The 21095-nt window shown below is 44.7% G+C and overlaps 2 protein-coding genes across 6 annotated transcripts in view; one reads left to right on the top strand and one right to left on the bottom strand.

Annotated features, from left to right (window-relative positions):
• Ndufaf2 (NADH:ubiquinone oxidoreductase complex assembly factor 2) overlaps nucleotides 1–6132 on the top strand; it is a 142068-nt gene extending 135936 nt beyond the window's left edge. The window contains exon 4 of the mRNA XM_045138965.1: nucleotides 5813–6132. Within this exon, the coding sequence (XP_044994900.1) occupies nucleotides 5813–6061 (249 nt within the window). The 3' untranslated portion in view covers nucleotides 6062–6132. The remainder of the gene's footprint in view (nucleotides 1–5812) is intronic.
• A 6731-nt stretch (nucleotides 6133–12863) lies between these two features.
• Nucleotides 12864–17460, bottom strand: Smim15 (small integral membrane protein 15). 5 transcript variants are annotated; one of them, XM_045138967.1, is made up of 4 exons: nucleotides 16968–17098; nucleotides 16717–16796; nucleotides 15715–15869; nucleotides 12864–14686 (listed from the first exon to the last, which is right to left on the bottom strand). In XM_045138967.1, the coding sequence occupies exon 4, from the start codon at nucleotides 14663–14665 to the stop codon at nucleotides 14441–14443; it is 225 nt and encodes a 74-aa protein (XP_044994902.1). In that variant the 5' UTR covers nucleotides 14666–14686; nucleotides 15715–15869; nucleotides 16717–16796; nucleotides 16968–17098; the 3' UTR covers nucleotides 12864–14440. The 5 variants fall into 5 exon arrangements, with proteins under 5 accessions (XP_044994902.1, XP_044994905.1, XP_044994903.1 ...); XM_045138970.1 differs by having other exon boundaries at nucleotides 16977–16995; XM_045138968.1 differs by lacking the exons at nucleotides 16717–16796; nucleotides 16968–17098 and adding an exon at nucleotides 17328–17460.
• Between the last annotated feature and the right edge of the window lie 3635 nt (nucleotides 17461–21095).

Raw genomic sequence — 21095 nt, 5'->3', positions numbered from 1 at the left:
AAAGAATACCTAGTGTAGGGATGTGGTAGTAGTTCATCGGGAGAATGTGCCTCACATATCTGAGGCCGTGAATGTGATCTGAACAGCCCCTGCCCCTCAGATCCAGCTTAATACATTATGGTGATTTGAGTCATATGTCCCTATAAACGAGTGTTCTGAATGCTTGGTCCCCAGCTGGTGGCAGTTTGGGAGGTGGAGCCTTGCTAGAGGAGGGAGCTGTTGGGGCCAGGATTTGGGGTGTTACAGCTAGTTCCTGGTCAGAGTGCAGCTCACTGTCCTGTGGCTGTTGTCCACGTGCTGGGCAGAGGTGATACCCAGCCTCTGCTCCTGCCGTGCCCTCTGCTGTTCATGAAGCGTCCCCTTGAGACTGAGTCTAAACCAGTCCTTTCCTCCCCTCAGCTGCTTTGAGTCGTTGCTTTGCCCTAGCAGTAAGAAGTAAACGTGGCAGGCATCTTAAAGCATCATGTTCCTATCACAAGATTTAGGATTTGGGGTTCTGCGGTATATTATAGATTTTGTTTTGTTTGTCTTTCAAAGTAGGGTCTCTCTCTAGCCCAGGCTGACCTGGAATTCAATACTAGTCTTGGTGGCCTCGAACTCACGGCAATCTTCCTACCTCTGCCTCCTGAGTGCTGGGATTAAAGGCGTGCGCCACCATGCCCGGCTGTGGTATATTCTAGTATAATGTTATAAATATGTGCATCCCTTTGTTAGATATCTATGATACAAAGTTCAGAAATGTGCCTCGGGCTAAATTTCATATGCAATCTCTTCATTAAAATCCTATTTGACTTAAAGGCAATATACTAGGTGTAAAATGTTAAGTGTACATTAAAATATTATTCATTTTCATATGTATCTTAAATTATGGAAAGAAACTAAAAGGCTTTTAAGGTCAAATTTTTCCCATATATAGCATGTATCTGGCCAAAATTATTTTAAAGGATTTTCATTAGCAACTTGTAACATCATTACAGCTACCAGAGGGACTTTTCATAAAATACTGGCTTTCCATAGGACTTGAACACCTTTGGGTTGACATTGCTGAATTCATGAGTTTCGCCAGAAAAGAACCACTGTGTTTTCTTTGTAGGTGGTGACCTTTTCGTAGGGTTTCCGATCATTTCTTTTTTCACGTCTAGAAGTTTCGTTTTGCCTTTTTGTTTCCCTGTTTCCCTCATCAGGGGTCTGCCTTCCTGGTAGCAATTAGTTAGAAATAATTTTTCTAAGAAAAATAGTCTCTGCTTTTCAACTCTGTAATTCTTTTTTAAATTTTTATTTGTTTATTTATTTGAGAGAGAGAGAGAGGGAAACAGGCAGATAGAGAGAACGGGTGCTTCAGGGTCTCTAGCTGCTGCACATGAACTCCAGACGCATGCTGGACACTGTGTGTATCTATCTGGCTTACATAGGTTCTGGAAAGTTGAACCTGGGTCCTTAGGCTTTGCAGGCAAACACTTTAACCCCTAAGTCATCTCTCCAGCCCCAGCTCTGTAGTTTTTCATATGTCAGTGACTCATGAGCGTCTACTGGCTTTTCATTTGCCTGCTCAGCTGTTGTGGGCAGCCGGCTTCAGGTGTGCATGGAGTCAGAGGACAGCCACTGTGTCCCCACCTTCTGCCACGTCTGGCGACAGGTCTCTTGCTCACTGCTGCATACTCCAAGCTCGCTGGTCCGTGAGCCTCAGGAGTGAAGACACTCACTCCTGCGCCCAGCTTGACGCAGGCTCTGGTGACCTAAAGTCAGGTGGTCAGCCTGCAGAGCAAGTGCGCTCCGCCCTGAGCTCTCCCCGCGGCCTTCCTCCGATCCTTCCCAGTCCCCGGCTTCTTGGCTGCTCTCCCCGCGCATCTTGTCTTCCTCGTGGTTGTTCCCACATCTCAGATTTCCTTCGCTTCCACCCTGCTGGGTTCCTAAACAAGAATTATTTTCGTTTGTGCTTATCTCAGATGGTCTCCATGTCTTCTGTGACGCTGAAGGATAATGCTGCTGGGAACAGCCGTCCAGGTGGTCTTCAGGGACCGTTTCATTCCACTGAGAAACCCGCTGGGGTTTCTGCCTTTGCTAGTGACTTGCCACTTCTCTCTTGCACCTTGCAATCTTCTTTCTTCTGTTCTCTTGACAGTTTAACTGTAAGATGATGTGGAAAGGTGTTTTTTCCTAGGCACGTCTATTAGGAGTTCTAAGTGCCTCATTGATCTGTGACTGTGTCTTTCACAAGATACGGAGAACTCCTCCGCACTGTTTCCTTCTGTACGGTGACTGCCCCTCTGCCGCTTTACCCGTACTGATGTGACTAAGCTGCTCTCTTGCCATGGGTCTTGCAGGCCCTTTTATTTCACTTACTGAGCTTTTCATTTCCAAGATTTCTCTTTGGTTCTATTTCAGAATCTCTGCTGCTGCTGTATCAAGTTGCTCTTTCGTATCCTGTATTGCCTGCCATAACTCATTCAGCTCTTTATTTTTACCTTCTTTGAATTCATTTGTCTTGGGAACAGTCATTTGTATTCTTAGGCCTTTGATCCTCTTCACTTTTTCTGATACATTAGCAACTTTTGGCAGCATCATACTTTACTTTTTGATATTTCTTGTGCTTTTTATATTGAAATTTTAACATCTGTTGGGTGGATACCCCTTCTTTTAGGTGTCTTTTTAGTAAACCGCCTTTTCCTGAGAGTGCGACCCCCATTGCCTTTCAGGCAGGAGAAAACAAGCTGTAGGAAAATAGAAATAATTAGAAAATATTCTTATTTATTTGCAGGGGGAGAGTGAGAGGATGAAGAAATGGTGCACCGGGCCTTTAGTCCCCACAAACACAGTCTGCATGCGTGTGCCACTTGGTGCATTGAGCCTTACACTGGCAGCGGGGAGCCACTGAGCCCAGCCCAGCAAGCCTTGACCACTCAGCCGTTGCCGCAGCTCAGAAGTGTCTGTTAAAGACGACCTAAGGGGCGGAGAGATGGCTCAGTGGTTACGGGGCTGGCCAGCAAAGCCTGATGACCTGGGTTTGACTCCCTAGTACCCACATAAAACCAGAAACATGAAGTGCATCTTCCTATCTTCTCTCTCTGCTTGCAAATAAATATATATTTTTAAACCCTACCCCACCAACAACCATGAAAGGAGCAAAAGTAATAGAGATTAAAGTAGTTTGTAAAGGCAACAATAATAAAATTTCAGAGTGGGGGCAAGGAAGGAGAAAAATGAAAGAAGCAACAATACAAAAAGGGAGAACCTAAAACTCCAATTAAAGAACAAAACCAAATAAAAATAGGTAAAAGTTACCAAAGATAAAGGAGGGAAAAAAGTTGAGTCAAAAGCTTCTTCCTGTCCAAGGTAACTTGGAGCAGCTTCATTCCAGGTCCTGGAGTTGGCCAAATATGGGGACGGGGAGGGCCTGTGTTTGTTCCTTTTGTTGCTGCGACACACTGCTTGACCAAGCGACTCAGAAGAAGGGTTTGTTCCGGCCTGCGGTGTCAGGGCCGAGGCAGCTGGCATGGAGAGGGAGGGCTGGTGCCCAGCTCCTGTGTCCTGAGTTCTGTCCAGACCGCAGCCCATGGCATGGAGCTGCCCTGCGAGGGTGAGTCCTCCTCTCCACTTAAACCTGTCTGTGACACCCTCACAGACACACCACAGTACGTTTCCATGGTGATTCTGCAGCCAGTCAAGTTGACAGTGAAGATAAACCCTAATGGATGAGGATGATAATAGGTCAGTCGTTACGGCTTGTGGTACTTCTCGGCTTCCGTTAGGAGCAGGTCACTGCTGTAAACAGACCGAGCGCTTTCCAGTGTACGCAAGCCCCTCCCCCGTCACCCCCCCCTCACACACACACACACACACACACACACACACGGCCGAGGCTAGCGCCAGCGAGCATCGTAGTGTGTGGGGTGGCAAGTTGCTCACTTGCTCCAGGGGACCTCAGTCTATACTTAAACATCTGGAGTTCTACTGCAGTAAGTGAGGCCCTGGTGCGCCAGTTCTCCCTCCCTTCCTCCCTTTCTCCCAAATAAAAATTTTAAAAATTGTTTTAAAATTCACATGTCCAGTGTTTCCCCTAATGCCTCAAAGAGTAAACAAAGCAAAAATTAAAAATAAAATCTCAGGCTGGAGAGCCGGCTTAGCAGTTATGGCATTTGCCTGCAAAGCCACAGGATCCCGGTTCAACTCTCCAGACCCACTTAAACCAGATGCACAAGGGGCTGCATGCCTCTGGAGTTCATTGCAGTGGCTGGAGTCCCCAGCATGCCCATTCTCTCTTTCTCTCTCTTTCAAATAAATAAATAAAGTATATTAAAAATATAATAAGACCTCCACAGAATTCAGCCCTGGGAAGGGAGAAATCTCATCCTCTCTCAGGCCTGGCCACCATGGTAAACCAGTGATCCTTCGCACCCCCTACTTGCCGGTGCTTAAACTTCTTAGGAGGTTGAGAGGTAAGGCCAACCCTCCTCATCTTCATCATGCTTGTGCCTGTCCCCTACCCAGTCAGCACCGCATGGTGCCCGTCCCAAAGGTCTCTGAATTATGGTCATTCCATATTTGCTGAGCCTGAGTACAGTTCCTAAGAATACATCCCTTCTCAAGATGGCCGCTACAGCACTTTGACAGCCAGCCAGCTAGGGACTGGATTTCTTCCCTTAGCTACTTGTCCATGGGAGACCAGAGCCCTTGTAAGAACGGTGCGTGTCTCCTGTAACCAGGACTGCTGGGCGCGGGTGGGTACATCTCCCAGCTTCCTTCCAGGCTTGGAACTGGGGACTGCTTCCTGCCTTTCGACTTGCTTCTCCGATTCTCTGTGCTGTTTAGCTTTCTTGTCATCTCATCCTTGGCTCTTGTAGCCTCATATTCTGATGAAAGAACAGTAATACAAGATTTGTGACTTTCAGTGTAGATCTTTCTATACAGAAGAGTGAATCTTAAGAAGCACTTGACTGCACAGATTGTTTGCAGTGACTTGAGGAAGCGGCTCCAGGACTGAAGGGCCTCTCCGCACTCGGATTCTGCGCCTGGCCCTCCTCCAGCCACTCAGGAAGTAGACGAGGCTTAGATCTGTAGTGGACTGAGGCCTCGTGCTTTAATTCCCCCAGCATAAGAGTGACAGACAGGAAGACCTTTCTAAAACTGTCCAACTTCCTCTGTGATGGAAACAGTAATTACTGATGGCTCCCTTCAAGGCAGAAAGTTCAGTTCCCCAGTACCTACATAAAGCCAGATGCACAAAGAGGCGCATGTGTCTAGAATTCATTCACAGAGGCAAGAGGCCCTGCTGTGTCCACTCTCTCTCCTTGTAAATAATAATTTGCCTGGGCGTGGTGGCGCACACCTTTAATCTCAGCACTCGGGAGCCAGAGGTAGGAGGATCGCTGTGAGTTCGAGGCCACCCTGAGACTATATAGTGAAATCCAGGTCAGCCTGGGCTAGAAGGAGACTCTGCCTCGAAAAACCAAAATAATAATAATGATGATGATGATTTGAAAAAATATTTAATATTTAAAAAATAATTTGAAAAAATTCTTTTTAAAGAAAGAAAACTGCTGATAGAGTAGCTTAGAGTCTTTTGTAATATTTCATGTTATTTTACTCTCCTTTCTTTCATGTGGTCCTACATGTCTCTCTATGGCAACTTACAATAAGGAACATTTTAACACTGATATATAACCAAGTAATCTTTTTGAACTTATCCTCTGTATGTCTACACATTTAAATGCAAATCAAGTATCAGTTTTTTCACTTTACTTGATGAACTTTCTTTGGGTGTTTCTTACACTGAGAATTAAATGATTTTTCCCAATTATCTACATATGTGCAGGAAATACTAAGGAATGAAAATTACAGAGAAGAAATGAAAGTAAAAAGCAAAGACTTTTATGAAAAAGGTAAACTCAGTCAAGAGATGGGTGAAGAACTCTTGCCCCCGCCGGCCGCAGCGCGGGTTACAGGGCACGCCTCTGCCCCGTCCTTTGGAAAGAAAGAGCCTGCCGTGGCCCCCACCAGCACTGGTAAAATGTTTCAGCCAGGATCCTGGATGCCACAAGATGGCAAAACACAAAATAAATGATCACACCATGATAAAGTTACTTCATCTGTATGGGTATGACTATTTCAACAAATAAAAGAGGGAAAAATTAACCTTGTATTTTCTGAAAATATACTGTCTTCCATTAAGCTTATGAATATGAGATTATAAATTATAGACACCCATGTGCTTTTAGATTAAAATCCCATTCTTGTGCTGGAGACATAGCCTCTTGGTTAAAAGCACTCACTTGCAAAGCCTGATGGCCCAGGTTCAGTTCCCCAGAACCCACAAAGCCAGATGCACAAAGTGGCGCACGTGTTTGGAGTTGGTTTACCGAGGCAGGAGGCCCTGGTGCACCCACTCCCCCACCCTCTCTCATTCTCTCTCCTCTCTCACTAACTGGTTGCAAATACATTTTGTTTTTGTTTTTGTCTTTTGTTTTTCAAGGTAGAGTCTCACTCTAGCACAAGCTGTTAATATGTAGTCTTGGGATGGCCTCGAACTCATGGTGCTCCTCCTACCTCTGCCTCCCAAGTGCTGGGGTTAAAGGTGTGTGCCACCATGCCCAGCTATAAATATTTTTTTTTAACCCCACACTTGATATAGTAATCATTCTGTTGTGAGTTTTCTTAGTGTTTCCCATCCTCAGACGACCGTCCTGAGAAGTGTCAGCACCGGCCATGCTCAGAGCATCCGGGATTCAGGAACCACCTAGATGGAGAGGAAGGATAAACAGTGAGCTCTTTTATTTGTGTTGAAATACCCTGTAAAATTCCAAATGAGAATCCAAAAGAGTGAGCTGGGGCCGGGAAGGGGTGCCCGGGAGATGGCTCGCTGGGTCACGAGCTTGCTGCGCCGGCCAGACTGAGCGCTGAAGGCCCAGCCTTGCTGCAGGGTGAGGAGGGGCTGGGTGCCTTGCGCCAAGCTGCCAGCGGGGCTGGCTGAGCAAAGAGGAAAGCACCTTAGAAAGCCACTCGGCAGGCTGGAGAGATGGCTTAGCAGTTAAGCGCTTGCCTGTGAAGCCTGAGGACCCCGGTTCAAGGCTCAATTCCCCAGGACCCACGTTAGCCAGATGCACAAGGGGGCGCACGTGTCTGGAGTTCGTTTGCAGCAGCTGGAGGCCCTGGCGCGCCCATTCTCTCTCTCTCTGCCTCTTTCTCTCTCTGTCTATTGCTCTTAAATAAAAATAAACAAAAGTTAAAAAAAAAAAGAAAGCCGCTAGGCAACAAGCACTGGCGTCCACACATGTGTGCCTGCACTCACAGACGGTGAAGGTGGATAAAACATGTGAACATAAAGAAAATGTAGGTGATAAAAAATGTCGTAATAATTTTGACGAGAACGCAGGACAAAGGTTAGCTTATACTGGAACCGCAGCCGGGTCTGATGACAGAAATGGATAAAAATGGGAGTTCTGTGAAAGTGAAATTACTCCAAACAAGAACACACGGAAGAGTTCTCAAAGCAGAATTCAAATGCAGTAACTTGGATATGTGGAACTCAGTGGCTTGTATGTTGAAGAAAATGTAGACAGCTCAGATTATATACAAGTTTGTTCTTTTGGTTTTTTTTTTTTTGCTTGTTTGTTTGTTTTCAAGGTAGAGTCTCACTCTAGCTCAGGCTGACCTGGAATTTACTGTGTAGTCACAGGGTGGGCTTGAACTCATGGTGATCCTACCTCTGCTTCCTGAGTGCTGGGATTAAAGGCGTGCGCTACCACGCCTGGCTGCCAGAAGTTCTTTTAAAGAGTCATGCATTTCTGGAGAATACAACTCAATTTTTGTCATCTTAATAATAGCTTTTCTCACAGTGTTGGCATATAAGTACTCAATAAATACTTGTTGATGACCTAAATTTTTGTGCTATGAACAGCATGTAAGGAAATATTGTGTGAAATACATCACACATAGATTAAAATTGTTACTAACTAGCAGGTAGAAAAAAAAAAAAGATACTGGGCTGGAGAGATGGCTTAGCAGTTAAGGTGCTTGCCTGCAAAGCCAAAGGACCTCCGTTCAATTTCCCAAGACCCATGTAAGCCAGATGCACAATGTGGTGCATGCATCTGGAGATTTGTTTGGCAGCAGCTGGAAGCCCTGGTGCGCCCATTCTCTCTCTCTCTTTCTTTCCCTCTCTCAAGTAAATACAAATAAAGTGTTTAAAAAATATATTGCAAGCTGAGTGTGGTGGTGCACACCCTTAATTCCAGCACGTGGGAGGCAGAGGTAGGAGAATCACCGTGAGTTCGAGGCCACCCTGAGACTCCATAGTGAATTTCAGGTCAGCCTGGGCTAGAGCAAGAACCCTACCTCGGAAAACCAGTGTGTGTGTGTGTGGGGGGGGGATATATATGTATGTATGTATATTGCAGTTGCCTAAGAAGTATACTGCAGAAAGTTGTAATTATTAAAGCACTGAACTAAAACAATCAACTGACAAAATAAGTATAACATACTGAGTGGTGGCAGAAAGAACCCTAGGTAATAATGCCAATGTTCCAGACATTCTTTTAATAACATAAACGTAATGTCAGGGCTGGAGAAATGGCTTAGCGGTAAGGCATTTGCCTGCAAAGCCAAAAGTCCTCGATTCGATTCTCCAGGACCCACGTAAACCAGATGCACAAGGGGGCACACACATCTGGAGTTCATTTGCAGTCACTGGAAGCCCTGGCATCCCCCTTCTCTCTCTCTCCCTCTCAAATAAATACATAAAAATAAAGTTAAAAAAGAAAAAATAACAAGCATACTGTCTTGTTACATCACCATGAAGTGCTTCTTTTGCCACGGGCCAAAAAAAAATATTGAACTAGCCAAATAAAATATGTAAAGGAATGTATAATTCATAGTACAGTTGGATTATGAACTAGTATGTTCTGAAGTCTTGCATTGCAGAGAACATTGTATATTTGAACACACTGGTATCTACTGCCAAATTCCTGTTAACTTATTAATTGCATCTTCTACACATCTTTTATAAGTAGTCTGTTTTTAAATGTCTTGGCATATGGCACAATTTATTTTCAATTTTTAGTTTTCATTTTAAAAATAATTTATTTAAGTAGCAAAAGAAAATCTCAGCCAAAAGTCCCTGTGGGAAAATGCCTTATGTTAAAAGTAGGATGCTGGGCTGGAGAGATGGTTTAGCAGTTAAGTACTTGCCTGTGAACCCTAAGGACCCCGGTTCGAGGCTCAATTCCTCAGGACCCACGCTAGCCAGATGCATAAGGGGGTGCATGCATCTGGAGTTCGTTTGCAGTGGCTGGAGGCCCTGGTGCGCCCATATTCTCTCTCTGTATCTCTCAAATAAAGAAAAATTTAAAAAATTTAAAAGTAGGATGCTATCTGGAGGTCATTTGCAGTGTCAGGAGGCCCTTGTGTGCCCATTCCCCATCCCCCAGCGCCCCATTCTCTCTCTCCTCTCTAACTGCTTGGAAATAAATAAATATATTTTAAAAATAAAGAAGAAAAGTTGTTTTTTTTTTTTAAAGTAGGTTGCTAATACTGGCCCACCATTACTCTGAGAGCATATTCTGTTGGGGTAATTTTGAAGGTTGAGAAGACGTTTATAATCTGTATCAGCTTCTTTCCTGAGGCTAGCGTGTGTAAGGTGATTGGTCACACTGTCAGGGGATATTAGAACAGATTTACATACTAATGAATAAACTATAAACTTGAGGGCTGGAGAGACTTGCTCAGTGGTTGAGGTATTTGCCTGCAAACCCTAACAACAACCTGAGTTTGAATCCTCAGTACCCACATAAAGCCAGATGCACAAAGTGGTGCATACATCTGGAGGTTGTTTGGAAGAGCTAGAGGCCCTAGTGCATGCTCATTCCGTCTCTGCTGGGCACACACCTTTAATCCCAGCATTTGTATGGCAGAGGTAGGATTGCCGTGAGTTCAAGGCCACCTTGAGACTACATAGTGAATTCCAGGTCAGCCTGGGCTAGAGCGAGAGACCCTACCTCAAAAAAAAAAAAAAAAAAAAAAAAGAACTAAACTATAAATTTGACCTATTGTGCTTTTCTGTTCTAAAATAAATTTTTATTAAACCTAGCTGTGAAACAGCAAAATTAAAATATTAATTATTTGCCTGCATTTCATTTTTACAGTAGCTACATTTAAGACATTTCAAATACTGTTATCATGAAAATGCCTTTTATTCAAGAGACTTCAAACCCTCTTTTAAGTTTTTTTTTATTTTTTTAATTTTTATTAACATTTTCCATGATTATAAAAAAATATCCCATGGTATTTCCCTCCCTCTCCCCCCTGACACTTTCCCCTTTGAAATTCCATTCTCCATCATATTATCACCCTATTAAGTACCCTCCTCCCTTCCTTTCACTTTTAAGTTTTTTAATCACTCTAGTGATTATTTCTGAAATCACATTTAAAAAAGTTAATTTATTTGAGAGAGGGAAAGAGACAGACACACACGGGGGGGGGGGGTACCAGGGCCTCATGCATGCGCCCCCTTGTGCATCTGGCTTACGTGGGTCCTGGGGAATCGAACTGAGCTCCTTTGGCTTTGCAAGCAAGCACCTTAACTGCTATGCCATCTCTCCAGCCCCACTTTTAAGTTTTTAAGTCTCAAAAGTGAAAGTGCTCATATAAACAAAAGACTGTATATAACTTAAGTACAAACTTAGAACTAAATCCTTACTTGCTTTCTATGTCTCTATTATACATGCATGTAGCATACTTTCAGTTTTTATAGTGATGGGTCTTAATATCACCCACACTAACTTCATGGTTTCTTGAGGTGGGGTCTTGCTCTAGCCTAGGCTGGCCTGGAATTTACCATGTAGTCTCAGGCTGACCTCCAGCTCACAGCAACCCTCCTACCTTGGCCAGCCAAGCGCAGGGATTAAAAGGCACCACCACACCAAGCTCAAACTTTTAAAGTACAAAAATCCTTCCCATTCCAGGGTTGGATCACATAACCTAGCTATGCATGTATTTGAAGATAACAGCTCAAAGAGGACGCAATCACTGCCATTCTTTCTTTTACCAACATTTCTGCTGCTTGCTTCCCTCTCAATTAAGTCTGGATCTGTTTTAATGCTATTTTGTTAAGTATTTAAAAGAAATCCTCAACTTATTTAGACCAGACTTAAGGGAGTCTATGGCAGTCACATTAAAAGGCTTTAAGAAATCATTTTGGTGTCTGGCTATGAAATCGATTAATCTGTTTGAGAAATGCTTGTGTTTAAATGTTTTTCCACAAAGGAAGTAATTACATCAGAGTGATTTTATAACCGTGTGCAAACATAAAGGCAATCCTGATGGGTGTGGTGGCGCATGCCTTTAATCCCAGCATTTGGGAGGCAGAGGTAGGAGGATCGCCATGAGTTCGAGGCCACCCTGAGACTACATAGTGAATTCCAGGTCAGCCTGGGCCAGAGTGAGATTCTACCTCGAAAAACAAACCAAAAAAAAAAAAAAAAAAAAAAAAAGGAAAAGAAAACATAAAGGCAATCCTTAAGTAGAATAAAATTCTACTTTAGAACCAGATGTGATGATGTAAAGCACCCCTCATGAAGAAGGAGGGAAGAAAGAAGTCAGGGAGGGTGGGAGGGAGGGGTAAGACACTGCTATTTCAACACTAGGTTTGTAGCCCAGAGCTTTCTAAAGTTACTTCCAATCTGTAAGGAAATGCTTAGTATGTCCTTATGTACCCGACACAATAGTAGTCCCATGCCAAAGCTTATCACTTGGACACTGACTCAAATTCTGGCACAAACCTCCATTTTTGGTAAAATGCAGTCTTCTCCCTCAAAATCATAAAGAGGTTATTAACTACACTTAGTCTTCATCACGTAAGAAACAAGAAGCAGTTGTGCATGTGTGCACATGCAGTGTGTGGCGGGGGCGGTCAGAAGTGGAGATGGGGTGAACGAACGTCCTCCTCGGTGGAGACTGGGCCCTTTCAGCACCTGGCACGCACTGAGTGGGCTAGACTAGCCAACAAGCTCCAGGGAACCTCGGGCACTTTACTGGGTGAGCCATCTCCCCACCTCAGCAGGCATTCTTTTCAAAGGAAGTATTATGGGTAACAACTGTGTTTTTCAACATTTCTCTGATTATAGGGAGGTTGCTCTTAAGCACCCACACCTCACCATATTCTCTACTATCTGTAACCCTACCCACATTAGAAAAGTTCGTTCATCTCAAACTGCTCCATAAACATTCTCAGGAGTCTTAAATTGGACATTAGCCTAAACTTTTTTTTGTGGTGGTGTTTGTTTTTCAAGGTAGGATCTCACTCTGGTCCAGGCTGTCCTGGAATTAATTCCCTATGTAGTCTCAGGGTGGCCTGGAACTCACAGTGATCCTCCTATCTCTGCCTCCCAAGTACTGGGATTAAAGGCATGCGGCACCACGCCGGGCTAATCCTAACCTTTTAAGGTACGTTTAGCTGTACTTGAAATTCATAATCCTTTGAAAAGTTTAACTTGGACAACATATATAACAAATAACTACTCCCACCACTCAAGAAAAGACAAAAACCCAGGACCTCTTTATAAAAAAGTATCAAATTTATTTCAATATCTAATTTAATTTTTTAAATTAGGATTACTGATCAATTACAGTAACTTAATATTCATTATCAGAGGTGCAAAAACATTAATAAGATATTAAATACTACAGTGATAAAGTTACTAGACCATGCATTTAGAAAAACCATGTTTAGTATTTGAAAGTTCCAGTTTTACTAGGTTTTTGCTCTGTACGTGTAATTTATAACATGTTCCATTCTCATTTCGATATAATTTATTTAGTTTGTGTAATCACTACTATACTTTTCAAAATTTTTTAAATTTTAAGCCTTTCTCTACCACTTAGGAAGTAGGATTTAACTGTTTACTTATTCTTTAGAGGATTGAATTTTTTTTTTTTTTATCTTTTCACAATTTTTACTAACATTTTCCATGATTATAAAAAATACCCCATGGTAATACCCTCCCCCCGCACTTTCCCCTTTGAAATTCCATTCTCCATCAGAAGATTGAAATTTTAATTTTCACTTTGATCCTGTTTGATTAAAAAATCATGATACCACTACCACACGAGTTTAAAACAGAATGTAATAAAAACAAGTCCTGGGCTAAGAGATGGCGTATCGGTTAAGTGCTTGCCTGTGAAGCCTAAGGACCCCAGTTCGAGGCTGGATTCCCCAGGACCCACGTTAGCCAGATGCACAAGAGGGCGCACGTGTCTGGAGTTCGTTTGCAGTGGCTGGAAGCCCTGGCACACTCATTCTCTTTCTCTCTCTCTATCTGCCTCTTTCTCTCACTCTCAAATAAATAAAAATCTTAAAAAAAAATAAAAACAAGTCCTATCTATATAATCAGCAAATTATCAGATAAGACATATTAACTGTCTCACAGCTGTCATAAGCACAAGGCAACGCTGATGCCCAAGTACAACAGCACTTGGCATTTTGTCTGCAAGCTGTACACCAGTGTTTCTGTTCTCAGCAACTCATCTAGGAAAATGGCAGTGCTCAGAAATACAAAAACTATTATGTCCAGCAGGTGGTCCTCTACATGGCCAGTAAGAGAATTCTTTATAAAATTACATTAAAAATGCAAAATGTCTTGATAATTACTACCTCAAAGGTCAATGTGAGAAAAATGCAAAAAAATAGACATACTTATTAATATCATTTCCCTTTGAGAAAAAGTCAGCAATGCTTCTATTCCAAAAAATAAGAAATAATGATTCTTAAAATTGTGATTAATAAACTGTATGTCTTTCAAGCCAACATAAACTTTTCACTTCCAGAATAGAACCTCATTTTAAACCAGTATTTGAATCAAGTTCATAGTCGTAAAGCCATTTTTCTTCATACAGTGTTTTCACTTGAAAACATAAGCTGCAAAATGGCGCCCAGCTGTCAGTTATAAAGAACTACAAGTTGAGCATCCCTCAACAGAAATAATGACCAGTAATATTTTAGTTTTTCAGACCTTAAGAGTATTTGCATAACACCTTGCTGATGGGATCCAAGTCTAATCAAAGTTCATCTCCGTCTCATTTAACCTGAAGAGAATGTTATTTTCAGTGCTCCTGTATCTTAGCTGCAGACTTCACAAGTTCACTTGTGGAACTGACTACTTGCAACGTCATGTCTGCACGTTTCAGATTTGAGAGGGGTTTGGATTTTCAGATTAAACATGCTCCAGTATGGTAAATGCCAATTCATAGTAACTTTTGGCAGAAACCAACAAACTTCTGTAACAGCCTAAAAGTTACTACAGTATCGAGGTCAGAACATGATTCTCCTATATGGTCAGCTGTAATTTATTAAGTAATACTTCCATGAATACGAATGAAACCTTAGTGAGTCCTTCTAAAGCTGCACGATTTCCAAATGTTTTTTCTCCAGTTACACAACCTCTCCATTCCTTTAATCTTTTTTTAGTCGTTTAGCTTTGGCAATATTTTCTTGACGTTTTTGCTTCTTCTTTTGCTCTTTCTCCTTGGCCTCAATCATCTTGGCCAATTTCCAGGACAGGACAGCGCTTGCTAGGAAGAGCGGAGTGAGAGCCAGAATGACTGTGGTAAGGAAGCCGTATGGGTCTTTTGCAGCCCATTCCACGACATACTCAGCCCACGCCTTTATGTCAAACATCTTTGTGACAGTCTTAGGAAACTGGGAAGGTAGAAAGAAAATTTTAAAGTTATTTATCATATTACCAGTTAAACTTAGAATTCCATTATCATGCCTTGTTTTTTTTTTTTTTAAGTATTTAGTACTACTTTAGTAAAGACCATTCTCTCCCATTAGGAAAAAAATAGCTCAATCACAACAGTGACACATAAGTGTAAATGTATAGAAGATAAAAGCAAAACCCATTTGGACTGTGTTCTAAGAACTAACTTGTTTTGTTTTTGTTTTTGTTTTTGTGGAGGTAGGGCCTCACACTCTCACTCTAACCCAGGCTGACCTGGAATTAACTATGTAGTCTCAGGTTGGCCTTGAACATACAGTGATCCTACCTTATAGTCAAAACAAACTATTTAGCAGTAGAGTTTTACAAGAATGTTGAATTTCGTACACTCAAGGCTAAATCCTGTTTGCTATTTTTGTCATATTAGTAAGAATTAATAAAAGGACAAATCGAGGGCTTGGCACTTAAGTCATCTGCCTGCAAAGCCAAATAACCCAGGCTTGACTCCCCCAGTACCTACTTAAAGCCAGGTGCACAAGGAGACTCATCCGTCTGGAGTTTGTTCGCAGTGGCTGGAAGCCCTGGAGTGCCTGTTCTCTTACCTGCCTCTTTCTCACTCTGTCTCTCAAATAAATAAATAATAAAACTAAAGTACAGATCAAACTTTTTTTCCTTTTTTTTCCCCCCGAGGTAGAGTCTCACTGGAGCTCAGGCTGCGAATTTTCCTTCTTAAGATACTGCATGAGAAATGCTTTTAGAGAAAGAAGGGTGGCGGGTGGCTATTCTAGGAATGGAGAGGTGAGGTGAATACATTCATATGCCAAGCAAAGTTACATGCTCTAATACAAAGTCCTTCAGCCCTGAGGACCCGTATAACGTGGTGTTTTTATCTTTTTGAGTTGGTAAAGGAGGGAGGTCTATCTGGCATGAGAAGATGGTATAAACCTGAGTGACAATATGTTATTTGGCCCCACACACAACTATTCAGTTAGAGGCTGACGGAGAATACCTGGGTAGAGAATGGGTGTGCACACAACCACTTGTAATTCTGCTTGAGTAGTGATCTCTAATCTTTTCCTGGGCTTATCAGAAGGCCAAACAATCTCAGATGACCCGGTGGTCGTTGTCTTTAGCTGTACAATACACTTCTGACAGGATTTAATTCTGTAGAATGGGTGAATGGGAAACGACAGATTAAAAGAAATCCATTAAGTCACAACTTTCAGGATAAGTGATAGAATTATAAATGGAAAATTTCTAAACATGCAACATATAAGCGACTTGTAAAATCGTCTTTCTACTGAAGTCTTTCAGTGCTTATTCCTACTTTGAGTTCACCACAGTCACTTATATGAAGACAAAATTGTGTAGACAATAAGCTTATTTTCATTTAAAAGACAAAAATGGCTCACTTCTAAGTTATATGCACCATATCTGTAATCAGGGAGCTTGAACCACTGGGGGGGGGGGCAGTGCCGGGGATCCAGCAAAAGGCCTTCGGCTTGCTGGACAGGTGCACTACCACCGACCACAGCCCAGAGCCTAAGCATTTTTGGACTGAGCACATCATTACAAAGTTAACCACCTCGCTCTGCTCTTTTTGGGAGAGGTGGCTCAGTTGATAAGGCACTTGTCTGCAAAGCCTAATGATCGGAGTTCTATTTCCCAGTGCCCCCCCCGCAAAAAAAAAAAAAAAAAAGCCTGATGCCCAAAGTGGCTCATGGAGTTCGATTGCCCATTTTCTTCGACTCTCTCTCTGCTTGCAAATAATTTTTTTTTTTTTTTTTTTTTTTTTTTTGGTTTTTCGAGGTAGGGTCTCACTCTGGTCCAGGCTGACCTGGAATTCACTATGTAGTCTCAGGGTGGCCTCGAACTCACAGCGATCCTCCTACCTCTGCCTCCCAAGTGCTGGGATTAAAGGCGTGCGCCACCACGCCCGGCACTGCAAATAAATTTTGTCTCTATTGTACATTCTATGTGCCCTATAAGAAAATGAAATGACCAAAACTACCCGCAGCTCTAGTCAGGTTAAAAAGTTGTCGCCACTCGACGTTTCCCCATGGTTTCTGCTATTATGAGCAGATAGCAACCCTGTAAAATTTTCCATAAACACATGAAACTGAGGTTCACTGTTCCAAACCTCCCCCCACCCATCATGGAAGGCAAGTTCCCCTAGGCCCATTAACAAGTTTCGGGGAGAAGCAAAAGAACTTTGAGAAGAAAAAAAAGAGTAGGAATGCAAAGACCCGGTTTGCCACAAACTTGTCATACGCTGGCCACCAATCATGTCGCGTGCCCCCGAGTGTCGGACCCGGACACGCCTGCACCGCCCACAAGGGCAGCGATCTTCCAGCCTGGCTTCTCCCCGCGCTTTCCCGGGGCTCACCCCGCTCGTGCCCCGCTCCCGGCCACCGAGGCACGTTCGCCCGGGACCCTCCGGGCCTGGGAGGCGGAGGCCGTGGTCCAGAGACCCGGATGAGGGGCCCGCGGGGGAGGGGAGGCCCGCGACGCCGGACCGCCCGCCGCCTCGGCCCCGCCCAGCACGGCCGCGGCCACGCACGCGCCCCCCTGCGCCCGCCCCGCATCCAGACCCCACGGGTCCGACGCCCACTCCCAACTCACCGCCACACCGGAAGCAGCCCCGGCGGAAGCCGCGGCCCTCGCGACCCGCCCACAGGCCGGACCCAGCCGGATTGGGGCGTGAGGAAGTGGCTGGGTCGGCTTCCGGCGGCGCCATAGCAAGCGTGGTCCCAGGGCGGCGGGGCGGGGCCACGGGAGGGCGGGGCCGGCCGATCCGGGAGGGGCGTGGCGCGTTGCCGTGGTGCAGTGCGAGCGGGGGCGTGGCCACGGCTGTGGGGCGTGGTCTGGTCGGGAGGGGGCGGGCGAGGCGCGATGCCGTGGTCCAGGGCGGGGAGAAAGGACGGGCGGGGCGTGGCCAGGGGTGGGCGTGGTCTGACGGGAGTGGGCGGGGCGGGCGGGCGGCGGTGTGGGAGCGCCGGCTGAGGCGGTGCGGTGTCCAGGACGGGGAGGCCGGGGCTTGGGGCTTGGGGCCGGGCTACGGTGGGCACGGTCCGCTCGGGAGTGGGCGGGCCGGGCGGCTCTGGGAGCGGCGGGTGAGACGCGATGCCGTGGTCCAGGACGGCGCTGCTCCCCGGGGCGGGCAAAGTGAGCCCGGAGAGCCGCGGCCGGAAAGAGGAGGCGCTTCCCCAGCCACCTGCCGTGAGGTCGGCCAGGGGAGCCTTGCAGGCCTGGCGAGCTCGGCGTTCCCCCTCGCCGAGAGACCTTGTCCCTAAACGGGGGGATGCTGCCCTGTGTGGGAGAGAGGTGCTCTCTTGTGGGTTAGGGTCTCACTCTATCTAGCCCAGGCTGACCTGGAATTCACTATGCAGTTTCAGGGTGGCCTCGAACTCGCGGCGATGCTCCTGCCTCTGTCTCCCGAGTGCTGGTTTTAAAGGCGTGCGCCCCCACGCCTCTAATATAAGGCGCTCACCCATTTCACAGAAGAAGGAACGGAACTGTCCGACGTCAACCGTACCCATCATTGTGCTGTCGTGGGGCAGATCTCCCATGGCCGGACTGGTTCTCTCAACTCACCAATGAGAGGATGCAGAAGCCCACCAGCAGCAAGTTGAACGGTGTGCCAGGAAATGAAAACATTAGCCCCGGTGGTTGGTGGCTCAGGTTTTGCAATTGCTCACCTAACTTTCTCTGGCAAATGACACAAGACCTCGCCACTGTTGTGTGCCCAAATAAAGCCAGTTATTTGCTCTTGGGAGATCGTGGGTTTGTCTTTGAAGAGCAAGCTTAGACATGCGTAACTAGCTAAGGTATCACAACGTTATTACTTACCAAGGTACAGGCTTTGGGCAGATAATCTAACGACCAAAGATACTGCTCTTTGGGTATATGTTGATGTTTGTGTTACCAGCATTTGTTTTCACACTCTTGTTTGAAAACCGGGGTGATGCTTTAGAGCTAGAGAAGCCATATCTTAAGAAAACCCATCGCCGAGTGGTTGTAGTGAAATCTTTACTTGGTATAATTGACTGATTTCTTAAAACTTGCCCAAGTACAGAATCCAGGCTGGGGCCCGGCGGGGGCCAGGGTACGAATTTGTTAATTTTTTTTTTTACAGTTTATTGTTATTTATTTGAGACAGAGAAAGAGGCAGACAGAGAGAAAGAATGAATGGGCGCAACAGGGCTTCCAGCCACTGCAACCGAACTCCAGATGCATGAGCTACCTGTGCCTCTGGCTTATGTGGGTCCTGGGGAATTGAACCTGGGTCCTTAGGCTTTGCAGACATACACTTTAAGGGCTAAGCCATCTCTCCAGCCCAAGAATTTATTTTAATGCCCCTCATACTGAAGACCATTGTGTGGGTGTTTTATTTGAATCTTTTTATTCAAACTTTTTAAAAATTTTATTCTTTTGTAAGCAGAGAGAGACAGAGAAGAGAGAAAGAGTGAGCAAGCAAGCGCGTGCTCAGGGCTCCTAGACCCTGCAAACTAAGTCCAAGTGTTTGTCACACATTGTGCATCCCCTGGCTTTACGTGTACTAGGGAATCAAACTTAGGTGGTTAGGCTTTGCAGGCAAATGCCTTAACCACTGAGCAATTTCTGCAGCTCTAAAAATTATGTTTGTTTATTTGTGAGCAGAGAGAGGAGTGGGAGAGAAAGAAAGTTTGGACCTGCCAGGCCCTCTTCCTGCTTGCTTCAAATGAACTCCACGTGCATGTTTTACTTCGTACATCTGGCTTTCCTTGGCTTTTTAAAAATTTATTGAGAGAGAGAGAAAGAGGCAGAGAGAGAGAGAGAATGGGTGCGCCAGGGCCTCCAGCCACTGCAAACAAACTCCAGGCGCATGTGCATCTGGCTAACGTGGGTCCTGGAGAATTGAACCAGGATTCTTTGGCTTTGCAGGCAAATGCCTTAACTGCTAAGCCATCTCTCCAGTCCCTTCCTTGGCTTTTGACTGGGTTTCAACCACCAGGCAGCACTGCCTTTCTGAGGAGTGGGCCTTGAATTCAGAGAGGAGTTGGTTAGCCCCATAACTGACATGCCACTATTGGCAAGTAGGGGCTTTTGATTTTTGATCATTGTTACCTGAACTTAACTAAAATCCTGCCATAGGTCTACTGCCCAGGTGGTGGCAGCATGCCTCAAAGCTAGTATGTTGGGGAAGGTTCCCAGCCTTGCCAGTAGATTGCTTCTGCAACCCACACGTGGGGCCCCATCCCCAGCTCTGCTGAGCGCTCTATGCGCACATTCACCCACCTGTCTGCGTTCATCCTTCTGCCGGCCTGTCTTCTGAGTGGGTCACACTCTGATAAGTTCCTTTCTCTGTTTTGCCTATAAAGTATATCCACCAAATTGTTTTCTAGAAAATTCATTTGAACCTACCCAGTATATATTTTTTTTCAATTTTAGGGTTTTTTTTTTAAATTTATTTTTGTTGTTTATTCTAACTTGTTTATTTGAGAGCGACAAAGAGAGAGAATGGACGCGCCAGGGCTTCCAGTCACTGCAAAGGAACTCCAGAAGCATGCACCCCTTTGTGCATCTGGCTAACATGGGCCCTGGGGAATTGAGCTTCAAACCAGGGTCCTGAGGCTTCACAGGCAAGTGCTTAACCACTAAGCCATCTCTCCAACCCCAATTTTAGTCTTTTTTTAAGCGATTACTTGTAAAGCACTGAAAAAATAGCTCACATTATTAGGAAATATTTGTTTAAATTAGAAGGCTTGTTTCTTTTATTTTATTTGTATTATTTGCAAGAGGGAGAAGGGCGCAACACAGCCTCCAGCCTCTGCAAACAAACTCCAGGTGCATGCGCCCCCTTGTGCTTACATGGGCCCTGGGAAATCAAGCCTGGGTCCTTTGGCTTTACAACCAAGCACCTTAACTGCTAAGCCATCTCTTCAGCCCAAAGGCATGTTTCTTAAACTTATAGACACACCAGTCAAGAAGGTTGTGCAGGCTTTCAAGAGGTAGAATTAGTCCTTCAAAATGAGAACAAGGCAGATTGGAGAGATGGCTTAATGATTTAAGATGCTTGCCTGAGAAGCCTAAGAACTGAGGTTTGACTCTCCAGAACTCACCTAAGGCAGATACAGATGGTGGCGCATGTGTCTGGACTTTGTTTGCAGTGGCTAGAGGCCCTGGTGTGCCGTTCTCTCTCTGCCTCTCATAAGTAAATAAATAATGAAAATCAGACTGCCGATGTCTGTTTAAAAGATAAAATAAGAGCAGGTGATTTAATAGGAGCAATGAAAAGTCATATAACGCAAAAGGAATGCCTATAAATATACGGCAGAAATACCGTCAGAATTTCTTCCTTCAGAAAGTGATCTGGAACATGATTTTCATATCTTTGCAGCACTAGTGCCT

Source organism: Jaculus jaculus, chromosome 20, assembly GCF_020740685.1.
Source record: "Jaculus jaculus isolate mJacJac1 chromosome 20, mJacJac1.mat.Y.cur, whole genome shotgun sequence".
In the NCBI taxonomy this organism is placed as follows: Eukaryota; Metazoa; Chordata; class Mammalia; order Rodentia; family Dipodidae; genus Jaculus; species Jaculus jaculus.
Note: the sequence above shows the minus strand (reverse complement) of the source record. Positions and strands in the feature narration are given on the sequence as shown.

Bases quoted from the DNA above. Each gene is read 5' to 3' on its own strand.
- Smim15 (XM_045138968.1), bottom strand. From the start codon at position 14,665: ATGTTTGACATAAAGGCGTGGGCTGAGTATGTCGTGGAATGGGCTGCA.